General features: G+C 48.3%; 1 protein-coding gene across 1 annotated transcript; it reads right to left on the reverse strand.

Moving 5' to 3' along the window:
- Positions 1-81: 81 nt before the first annotated feature.
- On the reverse strand, positions 82-16,732 carry FAM180A (family with sequence similarity 180 member A). Its single transcript, XM_025854993.2, has 3 exons — positions 16,429-16,732; positions 5,346-5,446; positions 82-3,909 (listed from the first exon to the last, which is right to left on the reverse strand). Exons 1-3 carry the CDS (start codon positions 16,502-16,504, stop codon positions 3,565-3,567), a joined length of 522 nt encoding a protein of 173 aa, XP_025710778.1. The 5' UTR covers positions 16,505-16,732; the 3' UTR covers positions 82-3,564.
- Between the last annotated feature and the right edge of the window lie 4,441 nt (positions 16,733-21,173).

Below are 21,173 nucleotides of genomic sequence, written 5' to 3' on the forward strand. Positions count from 1 at the left end.
CATTCACCCCTAGACCACTTCAAATTCCTTAACAAAGATTCCATAACATAGATTCCATGGAGCCTAGTAAACTCGATCAGGACATTTTTTATTACACCATAAGTGAATAATTGTTAAATAAAGTTAGGTAAGGTGAGGGACACAATTAAGACCAGTAGTTCTTCTTCGTGACTCTATCCGTTTTTTCAGATGAAGGAAACATTTTCCAGAATACTATGCTTGAGAAATAGAAGGCAGGTTCCACTTAGATGAGGTATCTAAAGTAGTCAAACTCTTAGTAACAGAAAGTGGAAAGGCAGGTGCCAGGCACTGCCGGGGGTGGGGGGGGTTTGGGGGCGGGGAGGGGAGTTGTTACAGAGGTATCAATTTTGCAAGATGAAAAGTTCTAGAGATCTGTCATACCACAATATGGATAGAGCTAACACTATTGTACTGTGCACTTAGACATTCAGATGGTAAATTTCACGTGTTTTTTACCACAATAAAAAAAAATGTAAGATGTTAAAATGGGTTAGGCGACTAAGGGGCGCCGTGTAAAGACATTTGACAAGCGTTCACCTGTGGAAATACCTTCTGACTGATTTATCACTGAGGCGATTCTTTTTTTAGATTCAAGGTGAGATGACAGAGCAATGGAAGTTTCAGCACATAGATGTTTTTCAATGTCTCTTGAGTGACACCAGAAGTAGCCATGAGGGTGCCAACTCTAGAAGATGCTTCCAGAATTTTTAAATCCTAAAAGTCCCCAGCAGTATAGAAATGGCAGAATTAGTTACGGGCAAATTCCCTAAGTTACAGGCAAAGTTCCATGACAGACACCATGCCCTAGATTATTCTGTGTGTACATATGACAAAAATGTGACCCGGTTGTGATCGTGGTGTTACAGTGTGGTATTAATGAGGCAAAATGGGACAGTCTGTTTCTGTCCAGTCTACTACTTTACTGTTCATTGAGCAAAGGGTCGGGTCTTGGGGGTGGTGGTGGTGAGTGTGTTATATTTGACTTTGCTTGTAAATGAAGTTATTATTATAAACTGTTCTTGTGGGTAAATAGTCAATTTGTATTCAGCCTAAAATAGTCATTACTAGTGTCATCTAGTTAGTAAAAGTGGAATTGTCATTTGTCTTTAAAAAGGTTATGCCCTTCTTGTTTCTGTTTTTTTTTCAGTCATTGACTGCCACATAAAATGGGCCCCGATTTATGACTACACAGGTGCCTTTAATTTTTTGCTGCAGGGTGAATAACTACCGTTTTATCACTGGTCCTGGGAACCGTCCTCCCATTCATGGATCTCCTACCCCTGGGAGCAGGCATGTATACCATAACATGGAAGACACGGAGGGCCTAGAGGGTGGTCTTTCCACCCAGTGACTGGAAGAAAGCACTCAGATCCAACCTAAGGGGCGTGGAGCCCTCGGGTGGGATGCAAGACTCTGAGGCTGGGCTATTGCCCAATGTCGACAGGTTGAGGCCTCTGCTCACCTCCTCCCCACCCCACATCCAGGGAAAGTACAAATAGTGGAGGCAGACCATGAGGCTAATCTGCCTTTTGGGAAATCCCAACCCTGTACATTGACCTTTGTTTGAGTCAGACAGTGATACCCGAAGGGGGCGGAAAGACAGTGAGCATCAGAGTGCAGGCAGGCAGAGTTCAAGTGAGCAAACGTCTGCCCAAAGAGACTGGGAGACGCCTCTAAGAAGTGGACACAAAGATAATCAGAACTGGGCCCAAAGCTAGAGCAGAAGAGACACCAACTAAAATAAAGAGACCAGCTTAGTAACCATGTCAAAGAGAATACATAATATTAGAAAGAGAAAAACTGAACAAAAAGCAAATATCAGAGACTGCATTTGAGGGAGGTAAGAGAGAAGTATAACCAGGGAATGAGAACCAGAGAGACGGACAGTTACTAATCTTCTGAGCCCAAGCACATGAGGCTGCCAAGCTGTATTCTTCTCTGATGGTGAACACCTTCTTCCTCCACATACTACTGTTTCTCCAAGGTGATCATGCAGCTTGTGCAGCTCGGAGATCACTTATTCAAAGTTTTTAAGAGGTCCAGAGTAGCTTCAGGCATCATCAAATGACAACTGTTAAATACCCATTTCAGAATCGAATTTAGCCCGATAAGGTCTCACTCATTCAACCATTAGACCTCTTGCAATGGTAGCCTCCAAAACCCAGCTGTCAACCCAGGAGAGCTAGAAAGACCCTTGAGCTGGTGGGGAGTCTGTCCTAGAGCCCAGGGCTTTCCTGCTAGCAGAGATCTTCATCTGCTAACTCATACTTAACCTAGAATTATAACAAGCCTAGCCATCTTGCTCTTCAGGCGATAGCAGCTAAAAAAAGAACACATTGCAAAGGGCAGGTTCTGTCGGCAAGAAAGAAAAGTGCATCTCAAAGCCTCACCGTGAAGAAGGCGGCCGAAGAGCTCAGAGCACATGCAGAATTAGAAGAGCCTGGGGCCTTCCAGGATCGGCGCAAACAGTCCAGCAGGTCCCTTAGGTCCTGCTGTCCTCCCTGTAATAGCTCGCACTTAGCTCAATGATCATGGGCATTTCAGAAGCAGTTAAAGCAATGTTAGAGGTTATTTTATCCAACTCCTTCATCAGGGTGTTTCAAAGATATTAAATAAAAGCCTAAGTTGTTTCGTATGTAGAGTTTAACAAGATACCAGGTCAATATTGCTCAAAGGAAAGTTTTGGCATTTGAAAGAGGAAACCCTGTCATCTGAAAAATCATTTTTATTTGGAGCACCTCATTTTCTGGTGATGTTAAATGATTTTAAGCATTTGGCTAGACATGGCCTTTGGTGCCACCTCTTCATTAGGGTGATGAGGGTGACCCTCTCTGCATTAGCTTGCTTTCTCTGTTTGGAAGACAAGGCATGACTTTTGCAGCCTTTCTGTGGGCCCCCTTCATGTTTCTCCTCCATATTAGATCAACTTTCAGAGAAGAAGAATCAAGACCCATAGATCATAAAATTACTGATTTTCTAACTGATTCTTCTTGGCAACTTTTGGAAAAGGTGAGAAGTATATCTCTGATAACAATGTATTTATTTGGCTATAGCTCTAGGTTGGGTTTTTTTTGTTTGTTTTTGTTTTTTTTTTAGTCTCTTACTATAGAACCTTTGGAAAGATGTTCAATCAGCCTCACAGCCTGAGGTCTGTCCCCCATCTTCCCGCCATGCCCAAACCTCTGTGTTTTCTCCTCTAGCTCTGTGCTCGCCCTTGGGTGTTGGTGGCAGTCACTCGGTGTTGAAGCATGGCTGAGACTTCTACATGTCGCCAGGCAAATCATGGGGCCTTCGGAGGCATCTCAAAATTACCACTCTAGCCCTTTCTTCCAGCCCAGGTCACACTGTGACATGAATCAGACGTGCTTGTCAGGAATCTATAAGGGGCAAAGAACATGATGGTGTCATTATTTTACCTCTGCTACTCTGAGTTGGTGGCGTGTGCTTTGTTGCTGGGCTCTGTAAACGGAGTAGAGAATGAAGAGTATTTGGATTACTGTGTGTGTCAGTCCCTGGTCCGTGGTCCTGGTGCCGGCCAGTCTCTCAGGGAGACACTCTGGGGCCTGAGGACCGCATCAAGTCGTGCTGCAGGGCCCGGAAGAGGCTACGGAGGGACTGGGCCCAGATGTCCTTCTGATGCCCTTGGGACAGGGCTGTGCGGTAGGCCGTGTAGGCCAGGGTCAGCGCTGTCCTTTCAAAGTCCTCTTTTTTGAGGATGCCAGGGTGGTTGGAGAGGCTGATACTCAGCCGGCGGATGTCTGGGATGCGCTTGGGGATCACGTGATTGCAGATAATGCGGAAGTCCGAGGCCTTCCTCAGGGAGGCGAGCTCCTCGTCCTTGATGGAGATCTGCAGGTCAGGGCTGATGTCAAGTTCAGCTAGCAGGAACTGGAGAGAGACACGGGATGTGGAAAGACATGAAGCATTCGGGCATCGCTGAGGACATCACTGTGTTCATTATCACATATGTTCATCTGGGGAGGCAGCTGCATCTCCAATTCTGACTTTCCCACCAGCTGGATGAGTTACTTAATTTCTCTGAGCCTCATTTTCCTCCTCTGTGAGATGATTAGTGACCACAACACTTCACTGGGATATTGTGAGAAGTAAGTAAGACAAATATGGTGCCTGGTACAAGGCCACTATTTCAGGGACTGCTTACTGTTACTAGTGGCCTGGACCAGCGCACTAGTTCCTGATCCCCCTCCCACCCACTCACCAAAGATCTTCTAGAGCATGAACTGACTATTTTGGGTAATTTAAAATCAGAAGCTGAATTCGAAGGATGCAGAGAATTGTGCCAGGAATTAAGTGGGATACAGAGATTTGTCCTCATTTCTCACCTGTTCTTTAAGAGTAGCGTGGAGTCGGCCGCGTGCATCCCCTGCTCCGTGCTGGGCTCATCCCAGCAACGTAATAAATACTTCTTGGACTTCAAATTCTAACTTTCCTCTCTGTCTCCGATTCCTCCTGGCTCTAATCCATCCTCCATGCTACTGTCTGCTATCTTTCTAGAACAGATCTGTTCATGTGACTCCCAAGTTCAAGACTTGGCAAAGTTTGTCCCCCGTGGTGGGATTTGAAATCCCTTCCCCTTCCCCCAGCTCAACTGCTTGGCTGCAGTATGCTGTCTCTTAGCCAGACAGTTCTGGGACGTGGAGGATGTGAGAGGATATCAAGGCAGGAGGGGAATTTTGGAGATCATCGTAGTTCCTCATTTAACAGTGGAGGAGATTCAGGCCCAGAGAGCAATGGCGGCTGACGCGAGGTCACCCAGCTGATGGGGCCAGAACCAGAACGACAGCTCAGATCTTGAACTGGGAGTTTTATCACTGAACCAGTCCAAGCAGCCTTGGGGAATTTACCTGTGGTTTGGAGGATGAGTAAGGTCTTAGGGGCCCAGGTGAGAGAGGCAGAGGAAGAGAGCTTCGCGGTGGCCCCAGCCCATCAGAAATGGAGCTGCCCCAGCATGCAGTTCCTGAGACACCTGGCGTGGCATTGCCCGAGCACTCCTGACCAGTCCTGCCTCAAAACCTCTGCTTGGGAATGTTGCCCAACTCTGCTGCTCAGGTGCTGGCGGTGGCACCTCGGGGCCAAACGGAAATCTCTAATTTTGCCTTGACTGAACTCCCGATGCCATCCTTCCATGTCATGGTGTGTGGGAAAGGGGGGGAGATACGAGGAAGACCTGGCTCTGGGATGGGATGAATCCGCAAAGTAGTCTAGACCAGTCCCTCTGGCGCTTAGGTCCCTTCTCCAAAAAACATAGAGAAGGTGCAATGCCTTTTGCGTGACTTGAATTGACCACTTTCCCTTCTGCCTACCTCATAGAGCAGTTCAACTTCCTCCAGGGAGTTCTGCAGGACGGGGTTCAAGGGCATTGATGAGGATCTCTTTGGCCGATGGGCAGCAGGAAACAGCACAGCTGCAAGAAACCAGAGTTAGCTCGAGGGGCTGCGCTGTGCACATGGCCTGGAGACCGGTCAGCCAGTCCGGAGAGTGACTGACTCCAGGTGGTGGTAGACGTGAAGCGGCGAGAGGTGACAGATGACTCTGGTGTGTCCCCGAGAACTCCTAGGCATGTCAGACGTTACTATTTCAGACCAGCGATTTCAAACCTGGCTGCTCATCAGAATCATCCCAGAAAGTTTTGAAAAATATGTATGTCTAGGGGTATGTATACCCTGAGAATTTACATAAAACAAAATAAAACAGAAATGAGCAAACTGATAGCCCTCCCCCTGCCCCAATTCAATAGATGAGTTCTCTAATAATACTGTTCCCTTTATCAATAGGAGGGGCTGGTTTATATTTATTGACAACCCTTTTAATGAGAGGATCAGACTTCTGGCTAGTCCCCGGCCATCTGAGATATAGCTGCCAAGAATCTGAATACAGGTGACAAAGTGCAGGAAAGGAGCTGCCACAAGACCCTGACGCTTGGCCCTAGGGGTGTGGGGAGCCAAGCTCAGCGCTTCCCCCAAGGGCTGGCTGACTTAGAGATGCATTTGGTATGAAGTCAATGACTTGTCAGTGTTATTCCTTGGTGACTGCATTTAGAAGTTGTAGCTGGAGGAAGATGGATGAGCTGCTAGAGGTAGAGGGGGTAGCAGAATTGGGAACTGACAGAGGACAGGTAAAGGAGGAGACCAACTATTACAGAGTATGGGACTAATCAGGACAAATTGCCGTTCTCCAGGATCGTGTTGGGTAGGAGCAGACAGCCCCGTTCACCCCAGCCCCACCTTGTAGCAGGGCACTGTGCAGAAGGGATTCGTCTCCCTGCTGCCAGCTGATAAAAAAAGGTGCATCTTCTTCAAGACACTTGAATGTGATCTGCCAGAAGCCTGGGCAGCTAACTGTAAAAATCCAAGAGACTTGGAGGTAAGTAGTGCCCCCTGAAATTGTGCGAACCACAAGTTGTACAACCATACACAACAGTTCTCCTTCTTGATAATGGTGCCCTTGGAACCACCAAGAAAGAGTCTAGTGATGTCCAGTGTACTCTGGTTAAAGAAGGCAGGGCATTGCCTAAGCATTCTAGAAGGTTTTCAATTGGAAGTGATACAAATGAAACATCTTCAGTGTAAAGGACATTTCCTGAAAAGCTCACTGGTGGGCATCTCCTACTTCCTGGAAAAAGCTGGTTGGATGTTGTATTGCTATAATACTGTTTACTCTGTAACTCATTTATTATCTATACCACAGGTTCCTCGCAGGCTGGGATAAATATGGTTCTGTGTTTCTCTACCCCCAGCAGAGCCTGGCAGGCTGACCAAGTCCCTGCACTGAAGGAAGCCTTGATGGGCAGAGTGACCAACTCTGCTTCCCCAGAGCATTTCAGGGGAAGGAGCCTATGAATTGCTGAGCATTAGTTCCTAGCCCAGCAGTTTAACAAAATTTGTTTTCTTTGTCAGAAAAGTGCCAACTTCCCACAGAATCACAGATTTTAGGGCTTGAGAAGGCCTTGGACTCTGTTCATTCATTGCCTCTGCCTACAGTATCAGGTGGAGGGAGGCATCCCCGGCTCCACTGATTTGCAACCTTGACCCAAGGGGCTGATGCATGGGTCCCAGCAGCAGAGGTTCTGATTTAATTGAGCGGGGTGCACATGGGACAGGAAGAGTTTTTTTTCAAAGCTTCCTAGGCTTCTTATGGCAGCTTCTAATGGCAGCCAAGGTTGAGAATCAGAGGGTGCTTGACCTGACGTTGTGGAGAAGGAGCTGCCCTGGCCATATGGCCACTCTTAGGGTAACCCGGTAGTTGTCACCCTTGACCGGACATCTGGATCACCTGGGAGTTTGGAAAATCCCAAATGCCCAAGGCCAGCTCCCAGGCCAATTCATGGGCCTCTCCCTGGGGTGGATGTAGGCAATGGGATTTTTTACAGCTTCCAGGTCACTACAGTGGGCAGGCATTGGGTTATCCAGACCCACAGCCACGCAGCGGGTGCCCTGCTATGAGGCAAACCCCACTCCCATCTGAGGGGGTCATCTGAAGAGACCAGGGCCATCATGTTCTCAGAGACAAACGAGTAGAGGCACAAAGAGTGTGCGTACTTTGACTCTAATTTCTCTTTGGTGGGCGATAACACCAGGATCAAACCCGGTTCTAGACCGAGATGTGACCTGCTTCTTTCTGTGTGCCCTTTTTCTCTTCTTACCATGAAAGGGTGGATGAAATCCCATTCTCAGGATAGGATCCGAGACCACCTTTACTTCTTTAATTCTTGTCCCCGGATTCCATTCTTATTGTGAAATTACAGGTGTTGTTCCCTTAAAAAAATTCACACCCCAGTAGGTGAAGGGGATAGGAGGGAATGAATGCCCTGGGCAAGGAGCCCTTTCTGCTTCCTGTCTTCTCAGACTTGGGATGGCTGCCTTCCAGAAAGTTCTTCATAGCTGAACTGTCTCCCTGTGAACACCAACACTCCTTTAACACACACACCCCAAGTGGACCCTGAATTCTCAAAGAATGGGGAAGAAAATACTTCTGGATTCAAAGCTCAGCTTAATCATGAAAACACTGTTGTTTCCAAGAGCCCTTGTTCTGATTCTTTTTAAGAATGATAACACAGTTTGGGGAAGATCGTTAGAAATAGCTTCAGCCTCTAGACCAGGAGACTGATCATTGCCCCAGAAAGTGTATGTGTGGGGGGCACAGAAATCTGAAAGATGGACTACCTCCCCCCTTGTTCTCCTGCTCACATGCTTCCACCACCTTCTATCGGACCCCCGCCCGTTGCTGGGGCTGCTTGGATGATGTGTCCAGCAGGTGCTTTTCTACTGCCCTGGATGTGGAAACGCAGCCGTCTCCGGGCCAGACATCTGAGAGGCCGGGGTCTGACTCTCTGGAACGAAGGTGAGGCCTAGAGAGGGACAGATTCACCTTTGCAGAGATGCTGGAAGGGGGCGCGGTGGGGGTGGGGCGAGAAATAAGCTTTGTCTGGTCCTTGGCAAAACATTTGGATAAAAGGTTAAATATACAGTCACTCCCGACGTTCTTGTGTGCGACAGGGGAAGGCTGGACTCTGCCAGAAATGCAAATGGCCCACGTGAGAGCTGACCAGCTCCCAGAGGCATGTATGAGCGAAGCTTTAAGCTAGACCTTCTCCTGCGTGGTTAGACACACCGCCCTGCTCCCCCAGGAAGCCTTTCCCTGCAACCCCACTGGCCACCGGTGTCCTTTCTCCAGCTCCGTATGCCCTCTGCGTCCTGTCTCCACATTTCCCATCTTGCTGTCTGTCACCTGAAAGCATTCGTCAGGGTGGCCGGCTCCTGGGAACGAGGGAGGAAGTTTACGCTCCCCCTGCTTGACCTCGATGTCTGCATAACGCTGGGCTTCAAGGGAAGGCTCAGTATATATGTGGGGATGATTTTAAAGATGAGCCACGGATTCTGGGGGCATCTGGGTGGCTCAGTGGGTTAAGCGTCTGCCTTCGGCTCAGGTCATGATCTCAGGCTCCTGGGATCGAGCCCCACATCGGGCTCTTTGCTCAGCAGGGAGCCTGCTTCTCCCTCTCCCTCCACTGCTCCCCCTGCTTGTGCTCTCTCTCTCTCTCTCTCTCTCTGTCAAATAAATGAATAAAATCTTAAGAAAAAAATCTTAAATAGAAATAAAGATGAGCCAGGGATTTTTAAAAAGCCTCACCAAACCAAAACAGCCGTGCAGACTCTTCAGGCTTTGCTCAGGTTTTCCTGTCCGGCCAGCTCATCGCCTGCCTTGATGGAGGTCATCATAAGCTTGGCTGCCTGCTCATCTGGGGCAGCATGGCCTCGACCAGGCTGATGCGAGGGAGACCTGAGGGGTCCCCACTGGATGGCCATTAGCGACGGCACCTTTGCAGAGAGAGGGGAGAGCGGGGACCGTGTGGGAGGCCAGAAACAGGCAGAAGGACCCCACCCGAGCGTGGAGCCTCAAGCAAGAAGGCTACCGGGACAGGTTTGTCGAAATCACTGACTTCATGTTCCTCTTGCTTGATGTAAAACTGGGCCAATCTGTTTTCTACGTTTCCTCTCAATACTCTGCAGCCAGCCTGCCCTCCAGCTATTTCTTCAGGATGTGAATGTGCCCACGAGGACCACTCAGTGTGACCAGGGGACATCAGAGGCTTCCACGTTTCCTAGCACGAAGGTCTGCTGCAAGGCTGGTCTCGGGGCAGGGAGACCGTGAGCTTCTCCCCTCCTCCCTGACTCCCTGGACATATGAGCCTTGGGGGTGGGGGGACATTGAGGGTCTATGATATATCGGACAGACCAGCATAGAACAAAGGATTTGCTTGCTAAAGGTCATGCACGTTCACTGATCCAGTCCAGGAACTGGATCCAGAGATTCGAGAGTCTGTATTATGGCATGTTTTGTCTATATCTTCTGCTGAGAGACGCGTTCGGACCGCAGACCAAAGTTGTTAAAATGTGAAGCTCAGATACCGTAACAGCACATGAGTGCACTGTGTGCTAGTCGACGTGCTCGTGCGTTCCATACGCACCTTCTGAGGTGAGTACTAACATGCCATTTCACAGATGAAGAAACGCGGAGGTTAAGAAACTTGCCCTAGGCCACCCAATTTGTTTGCCGTAGGACTGAGATTAAATCCAGACCTCGCAGGCTCCCGAACCCTATCTCACCGATAGGGAGAACAATGCTATCTTTTTGTAGGTGTATCGCCTTGAACACTGGGCTCAGGAAAGATAGTGCAGTTAATTATGAATGAGTGCATTTGGTATAAGACATATTCTGAAATGAATCACACATAATTTTTTTCTTTTTTTAGAGAGAAAGAGTGTGCGTGATTGGGGGAGGGACAGAAGAAGAGGGAGAGAGAGAATTTTAAGCAGGCTCCACGCCCAGCGCAGAACCCAATGCAGGGCTCCATCTCATGACCCTGAGATCATGACCTGAGCTGAACTCAAGAGTCAGCCGCTTAACGGACTGAGGCACCCAGGTGCCCCTTACCACACACAGAATTTTAAAAAAATTCTCTAACTTCGATTTATAATCCTGTGGTACGAAAGGTCACATTACTAGGGCCCTGGGATCACTCTAGACCCTCAACTCCTTCGCTCCCTCTTTGTTCTCTGCAATGGCTTGGCAAAGTCACAGCCCATCTCGGCCCGTGTCCCCTGCTGCACCTGTGCACCCGGATGTGGCCGGAGGAAAACACAACCGTCTTACGTGTTCTCATCGTGAGTTCACGGTCGTACACCCCCCCGTCCCCGCCTCGCTACTGGATCTTTCACATCAGCACCAGCACTTCTTCTGTCTGAAAAACATAAAGGCCTCTGTACAGGCGGCTCTTCCTTCTCACCTGCCTCTTCACGCGGCCGAGTCCTCCTCAAGCCCCGTCTCTCCTCACTTCTGGCCACACCACTGCCCTGCGGACTTCCGGCCTCACCCTCCAGACCCGACGTCCGGCCACCCAACCGCCGGCCCGCATCTCCGTGCCGGCTGGTGAGAGCTGCCTCTCCTGACCCATACCCGGCCCGACCCCAGCGCGCGCGCACACACGCACACGCCACACCGCACATACCACACACACACACACCCCAGACGCATGCCACACCATGTGCACGCACACACGCACACGCCACACCGCACCACGCACACCGCACATACCACACACACACACACACACACACATACACACACCACAACACGCACACCGCACATACCACATACACACACCAGACGCATGCCACACTGTGTGCACACACACACACACCTACCACACCACACCACACCACATACCACACACACACACACACTCCACATATGCATGCACCATACCCCCACACAAACCAGACACATGCCACACACACATGCACACACACCACACACACACCACACACATACAAACGCTGCTCCCCCACACACCCATCCTGCTGTCTATAGTCTTCCCCATCTCTCTCAGTTGCTCAGGCCAAAAACCTTGGAGTCATCCTTGATTTTTCTCTTTCACATGGCACATCCAACCAATCAGCAAATCTTCCCGGCTCTGCCTTCAACATATATCTGGAACCCGTCTACTTCTTGCTAGACTCCTGGTTCAAGGCTTGAGCACCTCTCCTAAAGTTGTCTTAGCTTCCATCCTTGGCTCCCACCCTTGTTCTGTTCTTCTTCTTCTTTTTTTTTTTTAAGATTTATTCATTTATTTGAGAGGGAGAGAGAGAGAGAGAGAGAGAGAGAGAGAGAGAGCGTGTGTGAGCAGGGGAAGAGGCATAGGGAGAGGGAGAGAGAATCTCAAGCAGACTCCCTCCTGAGCCCAGAGCCCAATGTGGGTCTTGAACTCATGACCCTGAGATCATGACCTGAGCCGAAATCAAGAGTCGGATGCTTAACCTACTGAGCCACCCAGAAGTCCCATCATTCTATTTTTAATACAACTGAAGTGATTCTATGAAAACATAGGTCAGATGCTGTCATTCCTTTGTCTAGAACCCTCAGTGGCTTTCCATCTCACTCAGAGTAAAAGCCAAAGATCTTCAAATGGCTACCAGGTGCTACATGATTTACCTTCTTCCTGCCTCTCTGAGCCTGTTATTCCCCCCTGGCTCCTGCCACCCCAGCCACAGGCCTCTTCACTGCTCCGTGAGCACACCAGGCATGCTTCTGCCACAGGGCCTTTGCACTTCTCTTTCCTCTGCCTGGAATAATTCCTCCAGCGATTGCATGGCTTACTCCCATGTTTCCTTCAGGCCTTTAGTCACCTCCTCGGGGACACCCTCCCTGATTTCTCTATTTAAAAGTATAATCCTTTATACTCTGTCCCTAATTTATTGTCAGCAAACAAGCCAGATGTCTTATTTATATATGTGTTTGTGTCTTTTTCCCTCACTAGGATGTCAGCTCCCTGAGGGCGTGAGATCTTGTCTGTTTTGTTCAGTGCTGTATTCCCAGGGCATAGCATCCTGCCCACAACTATCGAAGGAGTAGATGATCCCATAGAAACACATTAACTACCCTTGTCACTAAACTCCATTCTTTTCAAACAGAGTGTTTTACTAAATCCTTCTCTCCCCTCCCACCCCCCCCCCTTTTTAATATGCTCCACGCCCAGTGTGGAGCCCAAGGCGGGGCTTGAACTCACAAGCCTGAGATCAAGACCAAAGCCGAAATCAAGAGTCAGATGCTTAACCGACTGAACCACCCAGGTGCCCCTAAATTCTTCTCTTTCTAACAGGAGGATTCTAGAACTTATTTTTAGTTCCAGGTGCTGGCTAATTATCAAAATGTAGATGTGATCTCCTGTCTCTACCACCCCCTCCCTTTATCTCCGAGGAGCCTGTATTCTTGCCCGGGGGAAGCCCCTTTTAATGTTCTCAGTCAAGGCGGGCGCCTGTCTCCCCCACACCTTAGCTTGTCCAAGCTTTCTTGCCCAGACATACAGACAGAAGTTTCCTTAAATGGAAGAGCCTGTCTTTGCTCTGAAGCCTGACCTTCTCGTTGACTTTTTGTAATCTGGGATGAAAATCTTCGTCCCCGCCATCTTCCAAACATGTTTGGTAGAAAAGAATGGTAGTAAGGCTAAGCACTGTTCCCGCATAACTGTACACAGCATTTATACCAAAGAGCTTGTTGGAAAGGATTCGAACTGCACACCGTATCAAGCCAAAATACAACGATATTTTTAACGATGCAGTCAAAGCAACTCCATGGAAATGGTTTGGATGTGGAAAGGAAAAACTCTCATTTATGAAAGCTCTTTTGTGAGATCTTACGGATGTCATTTACTTTTCTGCTCCTGGGCCCACCCTTCAGTGACATTCTGAGGGAGCCAGGATCTTGGCCCCATGTGTTGGGGTCCTCTGGGAGCACCAGAAGGTCAGAGGGCTACAGGGAGCAGGGAGCACCTGGGGGGTGGGAAGGGGATGAGGGAGGGCAGCCAGACTGATGCCACAGACGTGGGGTGGGTGACAACCTCCAGCTCTAGCCTTCTGGCTGAGTGATCTGGGCTCCTCGATGGCTCACCCATGCTCTAGGGTCCTTCCCTGTGTGTGGTCAGAAGAGCACCTGCCCCGCCGAGTCACTGGGGCTACGGGGCTGTGCTCAGTGGCTTGAGTCCTGTCAGTCAGTCAGGACGTACTGAACACTGACCATGGGACCTTCCCTTCATGCCTGAAAACACACACAGCACTAAAAGGGAATCCTGAAAATGATGTAAATTCCACCAGATAACTGAAGGGCCATCCTTCCCTATTAACCTGCTTTTAAAAAGAACAATTGACATGTATTTAATAAAAAGTTATAGTATGTAATGCATACATTTCTTTTTTTTTTTCTTTTTCTTTTTTGAAGACTGGTTAGTTCTCCTCAGCCCCCCAGGTGGTGTTCTGGCAGGACCTGGGGGCTTGGGCCAGGTGTGTCCGGCTGACCACAGGTGAGTCACCAGCTAACCACAGGTGAGTCACCAGGTCTCTGTGAAGTTGGCGGGGCTGGATCAGGCTGGCGTGGAAAACTGCCTCCAGAGGCCGAATCCTAGAGAGCGGTTCTAGGGAGAGGCCGGGAGAATGGTAGGAAAAAGGCCGTCTTGACAGCAGGGTGTGTTCCTTTTGGGTTGATTTCTACATTTCCACTTGGGGGCAGGGGGCGGGGGAGGATGGGGGCCGGGGTGTGGGTGCTGGGGCTGGGGGTCGGGGAGGGGGGAGAGAGGCGGGGTGGAGTGGGTTGGAGGGGGTGGAGGGGGGATTTGCAGGTAGAGGTGGAGGACCCTGCAGGGAGAGGTGGCTCTCAGGCTGTTTCGACAGGGAACTCTTCTAAATTAGGCCTGGCGCTGGGGTGGGTGGGGGTTGGGGTAAGGATGAAGGCGAAGGAACAGTTAAGTACATTCGGAAAAATTGTTTTTTATATGGGTGTGACTCCCATTCCATCTTTAAAAAATGGCAATTGGGTATTCCTTTTATAATTAGAAAAAAATGTTAAAAATGAAAAAAAAAATCAACTACGTGGAAGACTTTTTGATGATGGTTGGAGGGACTCTGTCGCTTGTTGACTCTGCCGGGAACCGCTAATCTAGCACTTAACAAAGCTGCCTCATCACGGTCTCTGTTCCAGCTGCGCTGGCTTCCTGTCTCTAGATAGATTTGTTATTATTATTTAGGGGCTGACCTTCTCCAGGGAGGGGGTGGGCAGAGCACTAGCTCCCCGGATGTTGCTATAGAACCTTCTGTGGAATGAGAACCTCAAACTTTCTTCAGTGAAATTTTTTTTCATTGGTTTAGGTGGTAGGTAAGAATTCACACTGGTAAGCTTCTTCACCGTTTACAAAGCATTTTATTTACATTTTGAATATGACCCTCACCACACGCAGCGGAGATAAGCTCTGTTATTAATATGTGACTTGTTAGTGAACCGAAGCTCAGAGAGGTTAAGAGACTTGCCAGACATCACACAGCCAATGAAAGGCAGAGCTTAAGTCTGCGTTTCTTGCAGGATTGCCCATGACGTGGCTGTGGTGTTTACAGCCTTGTTACAAATCCAATGATCTCACTTGGCTTTCTCACAGCCTGTGCATTGGGAGGGTGGGTATTATCATCTTTTTCTAATAGGCAAATTAGGGAAGGCCCCCAGTAGCACACAGGGGTAAGTGGTCGAAAGTAACGCCAAGGTCTCTTTGCTCTCCTAAGTGTTGCCTCCAAAGTTTGTGCGCATCATGAGCAGGGTGTGTGTGTGTGTGTGTGTGTGTGTGTGTGTGTGTGTGTGTGTGTGTGTGTAATGTTCCCAGAAAAAAAAGGAAAATGCTCCATTAATTATTTGCCTCTGGGTAACAATCATTTCACAGCTCAGCTCAGAGAACTGGCAAATCACTGATCTCAAGCTTAAAACTGAGGGCATAAAACCCAAATAAGTGAATGGCTTTTGCTCCCCACCCGCGTCAGATTCATTTGCTCTGTGCATCTCTGGTCTACACTCAATGCCCCTTCTTTCCTCAACACTCTCCTTGAGAACCTGGAGGCTCAGCCCCACACCCACCCCTCCCGCCGTGCCAGTCTGTGTCCTCTTTTGGATCTCTAGAAACACCTATGAGCCTGACTTCTTTTTCCAGTGCTTTTGGGGAGAGAGACCTCAGTTGATTTTAGGCAGCAGAGAGGGTTGAGTTGAGCTCTGCACGGAGTGGTCCACACTGCTGCTCCCTCAGTCCCCAGCAGTGATCAATTCTAATTGGCTGGACATGCTACCAGTGTCTGCCAACTGGAGCCAGTCCTGGGCATAGGGAAAAGATGCCATGGGGTCCCGGGGGAAAGGAAGTCAGCCATGAGGGAACAGCCTTGCCCGGCTCCCTCCTTTCCGAGGTGGTCCTCGGGACAGGTGGGTGTAGCTGTCTGACACACACCTGAGTGAATGCTAAGGGTTCACTCTTCTTCTCCTGCCACTGGGCCAACTGTCCCCAGCCAGAAAGATGTGTCCACCTCTGCTCGGAAGCAGCATGGAGACCTCCATGTGGACAGCCAATGCCCAGGACCCCTTGTCGGGGTCCCCCAGGTAGCAGGCCTTTTGCACCCCAGCACCCACAGTCCCACGATACTAGCATCAATCCTGGTACCTGCTCTTCACGTGCCCTGCTTGGCTGCAGCAGCTGGGGATGGGAGTCTCAAGGGAGTCTGCTCACATTCTTGGAAGCAAAGATGACTTAGCTCTGGCATGTCAGAAAGGCATGCCCTCTGCGTTCTTCACCTCCACCGAGTTCCCTCAGTGGCTTTGATATTTTTCAGTGTCCCATCCCTCATTAGCTTCTAGCACCTTCTAACATGTCAAGAAGCTTAAAGCGATTGGCAGAGAGGAAATAAAAGGAGGGGGGTTGGTGCAGGGTTTTTAATTTCCTTCCACCACCTTATTCCTTCCCCCCCAAATTCCTAATTGTATTTAAGGAAGAGTAATGAACATCCAACAGACAAATAGAAAGCAACTTACCCCTGTTCCACTTGTGGGACACAGTAGCCTGGGCATCGTAACACAACAGCAGAAGCAGCAGCGTCTTCCAGCACATCTTTTCCTCTAAAAAGGTGAAAAGTTGTCCTCAAACCCAATGGGACCTTGGGAGCTACAGGTATGCCCGTACTGGTCCTCCCGGCACGAAGATGTAGTTCGTACCCCCCGTTCCCTTTACAGACGTGCACGGATGCCCTCTCCTGCCCCAGAAGGGTGAAGGCAGAGGCAACCTCCTGAGGGGGGTGGGGTGGGGGGGACAGGAATTGGGACCTCTGCTAATTCGACTCTCTCCGGGATTGGGGGACTGGGCTTCCACAGACAGACTCTGTTTTTGAGCACATCTGGAGTGACTCACGGGGCATGTGATCTCCTTGGCAGTGGGGTGGATAAATATAATTTCTGTACTTGAGTTCCATGTGTTGGATGGACCCACTGGAATTTTTCTTTAACAAACAGACTCGTGGAACTTGTTAGAGAGCTGGCTGCTGTCCCCATCCACACACACACACACACACACACACACACACACACACACACACACACAGCAGAGCCAGGGGTGAGGGCTGCTGGAAGAGCCGGGAGGCCTGGTTGGCAGAAACTGGGGCTGACAGCCCGGAGTTGCCTTCAGGACAGCGGAGTCATTGTAGTGTCTGGCCTGAGGATCACTTGCCGCCCTTCCCCGGAGCTGGACCTAGGCATCTTGGTGCCCAGGGTCAGCTCCGAGAGCCTTCCCCAGGTCGTGGATGGGTGGGGAGTCAGCAGTTGTGAGGGGCAGAGGCAGAACAGCGCTGTGGTGCATGGGTATTGTATATGCCGCTAATGATCTGGGGACTCGCAGTGACCCTCTCCTCCCATTCACGTTCATGACACCCCAACTGCTGGACTGTGTCTAGCTAGACCCAGGACCAAACCACTTTGATTCTCCCAAGCAAAACGGTAGTGTTCTTCCATGATCTTGTTTTGGGTAATTAATTAATTAACTTCTATCGAGATATAATTGACATATAGCATTGTGTAGGCTTAAGGTGTACAATGTGTTAATTCGATTTGCTGCACTTCTGTATTGCAATATGATGACCACTGGAGAGTTAGCTAACACCTCTATCATGTCACGTGATCATCATTCCTTTTTTCTGGTGAGAACTTCTGTTGTTCGTGGTGTGCAGATGTTCATGATCATTTTTAAAGACTGCCATAGACAGACACCGTGGTTTTTGTCTTCTATCACCTCTTCACCTTCTCTGAAGGTGCTAGAGCTTCAAGGACATTTTAGGATGACTTAACCATGCGGGTTTCCAACCTGTGGAGGTGTTGCCCAGGGTGAATGGGTCCCTGGGGAGACGCCAAGCTCTCTCTCTCTCTCTCTCTCTCTCTGCTTTGATAAGAATGTCTTTTCTTTTGAGCTGAAGGCAGACGCTTAACCGACTGAGCCACCCAGGCGTCCCCAGAACTCCTTTTTTAAATATTATAAGAAATGGCTTGAAAAACAAACTTGAGAATAAAATTTGAAAACCACTCATCTTACTAATATTAACAATAGCTCTTGGTGCTTAATTTGTTTTAGGCACTGCACTGGGTCCTCTCCTTGTCTCGACTGATTTAATGCTGGCACCAAAAGCTATGCGGTTAATAGTACGGGACTGCACTCCTGTCCTGTAGATGTATAACATGAGTCACAAATGTAATTTAAATTTTCTGGGAGCCCCGTTAAAAAAAAGCAAAAAGAAACAGTCTTGCAGCAATCACAATAATACATTTTATTTAACCAAATATATTTGGAATATAATTTCTATGTGTAATCAATATAAATATCAACAGGATTTTTTTGATTCTTTTTCAGACCAGGTCTTTGAAATCCAATGTGTATTTCCCACAGCACATCTTGGTGCAGACCAGCCACATTTTAAGTATTCAACAGTCACATGTGACCAGAGGCTACTGCGTGGGTGGAACAAGGCTAGAAGGTAAGAGTGTGGGTTCTGTAGCCTGAGGAACACGGTGAGTTTAGTTAACATTTATCACCTCACATAACATCTACTTTCTTGGCAACTGTCACATGTGCAATGATGTATTATTAGTTGTAGTAACCATGATGTACATCACATCCCCAGGACGTATTTATCTTACAACTGGAAGTTTGCACCTTTGACCCACCTTCACCCATTTCTCCTACCTCTGGCTACCATCACTCTGTTCTCTGTTCCTTTAAGTTTGGTTTTTTTAGATTCCACATATAAGTGAGATCATAGAGTATTAGTCTTTCTCTATCTGGTTTATCTCACGTTAGCATAATGCCCTCAACTTCCACCCATGTTGTTGCAAATGGCATGATTTCCTTCTTTCCTATGGCTGAAAATATTCTATTGTGTGTGTGTGTGTGTGTGTGTGTGTGTGTATACACACACGACATCTTATTTATCCATTCATCTGTCAGTGGATGCTAGGTTGTTTCCATGTCTTGGCTATTGTAAATAATGCTGCAATAAACATGGTGTGCAGATGTCAGTTTGAGATAGGGATTTCATGTCCTTTGGATATATGCCCAGAAGTGGCATTGTTGGATCATATGATAATTCTATTATTAATTTTTTGAGGGCCCTCCATATTGTTTTCCACAGTGGCTGCACCAATTTACATTCTCACGGACAGTGCTCAAGGGTCCCCTTTTTTTTTCACATTCTCACCAGCACTTGTAATTGCTTGGTTTTTTTTTTTTTTGATGCTAGCCAACCTAACAGGTATGAGGTGATATCTCATTGTGGTTTTCATTTGCATTTCTCTGGTGATGAGTGATGTTGAATGCCTTTTCATATACCTGTTGGTCATTTGTATGTCGTCTTTGGAAAAATGTTCCGTTCCTCTGCCTATTTTTTTAATCAGATTGTTTTTTTGCCATTGAGTTGTATGAGTTCTTTTTTTTTTGTATGAGTTCTTTATATATCTTGGATATTATTCCCTTACCAGAATATGATTGGCAAATATTTTCTCCCATTCTGTAGGTTGTCTTTTCATTTTGTTGATGGTTTCCTTTGCTATTCAGTGTACTTCCTTTCTAAATCTGCAAAGATTGCCCAAACGACCTAGCATGGGACTGGGCACTCTAGCTACCTAGCCAATATTTGTTGACTGATATGGAAGCAGAGAAAGCTCCAGCTCCCCCCTGTTCTCTTGCCAACACTCCCGTGAGCGAGGCAGTGCTGGGGAGGGAAGATGGACATGACTGCCTGGCCACGGGGAAACCAGGGCCAGAAATCACACTCTTGGCTTCCAGTCCTGGAGTTCTTCATAGGTAGGCTCAAATCACCAAACTGTCACCTCCTAATTCCTAAGCTGGACTGAAGATTGGCTTTTGGATTTGGGCTGGGAACGGTTGTGTTCGTAACTAATTTCATTTCATGAGATGATGAACTAGGCCTTCTCTCTCACTAATACAACTTGGCAGCAGGAGGGAAATGCCTCGTTTCTCCAGGAGCCTCATTGAGGTCTTGGAAAACCCTGGCCTAGTGCACTGATTTTTGTCCCATTCCTCTTGTTTGTCTTATACACCGGGTAAGACTGGCAAGCAAATGGAAGCCTTTTGTGGCAACACAATAAACCCACAACAGTGGAGCTTCCCCGAGTTACTGATTATACAAGGAACACTTAGGGGGTGGTGAGGATGTGCTCCTTAAGGCCAACTGTTTTCCTTTTTTTTTTTTTTTTAAGATTTTATTTATTTATTTGACAGAGAGAGCGAGAGAGCACAAGCAGGGGGAGCAGCAGAAGGAGAGGGAGAAGCAGGCTCCCCGCTGAGAAAGAAGCCCGATGCGGGGCTCGATCTCAGGACCCTGGGATCATGACCTGAGCCGAAGGCAGACGCTTAACCATCTGAGCCACCCAGGTGCCCCAAGGCAGCCGTTTTCAAGGACATTTTTGCCTCTGTACCACCACTGCACTTCCCTTTGTACTTCTTGTCAGCACCGGTCGCTTTATAGCTTAGTTACTCCAAACATTTACTGAGTTCTGACCACACACCTTATTTTATTTCACTCAGTTTTCATAGCAGTTCTGTTCAGTGGATACTATAATAGAGCCCATTTGACAGATGGCAAATTGAAGCTTAGAAAAGATCAAGGGCTAGGGTCAGACAACTGTTAAATGGTAAGTACTCGATATCCTACCTAGCAGGGCCCGAGATGAAAACACGACACCAGTAAAGCAGCTTCTACACATGGGAAGCATGATGCAGCTGAGGGACTGCTGGGCTGGGCCCATGTACTAGGGAGTAACAGGTGGGGGAGGATTCTATTCATTCTGAGGGCTCCAGTGCAGAAGCACCACGGTCAACACCCATTTGTTTGTCATGCAGTCCTTCATTCATCTAGTCCTTGAGCATCAGCTCCATCCTAGGCAGTAGGCATGGCAAACCAAATGAGACACGGTCCCCTGGCATCAAGGATCTTTATTCTAATAGGAAATAGAGGAGGAAATAGACACCTCCATAGCTATTTAGACGTTAGATTTAATGATGGAGGACCCTATGGTAGGAAACGAGAGGGGAGGGTTATCTGGGAAGGCTTCTTGGAGGAATCGACACCTGAGTTAATTATTTTATTTTATTTTATTTTTAAGATTTTTAAATTTATTTATTTGACAGAGAGAGAGATGGTGAGAGAAGGAACACAAGCAGAAGTGTGAGAGGGAGAGGCAGGCTTCCCGCCGAGCAGGGAGCCCGATGCGGGGCTCGA

The sequence above is a fragment of the Callorhinus ursinus genome, unplaced genomic scaffold (assembly GCF_003265705.2).
Source record: "Callorhinus ursinus isolate GAN/ISIS: 27379988/994484 unplaced genomic scaffold, GSC_fseal_2.0 scaffold12, whole genome shotgun sequence".
In the NCBI taxonomy this organism is placed as follows: domain Eukaryota; kingdom Metazoa; phylum Chordata; class Mammalia; order Carnivora; family Otariidae; genus Callorhinus; species Callorhinus ursinus.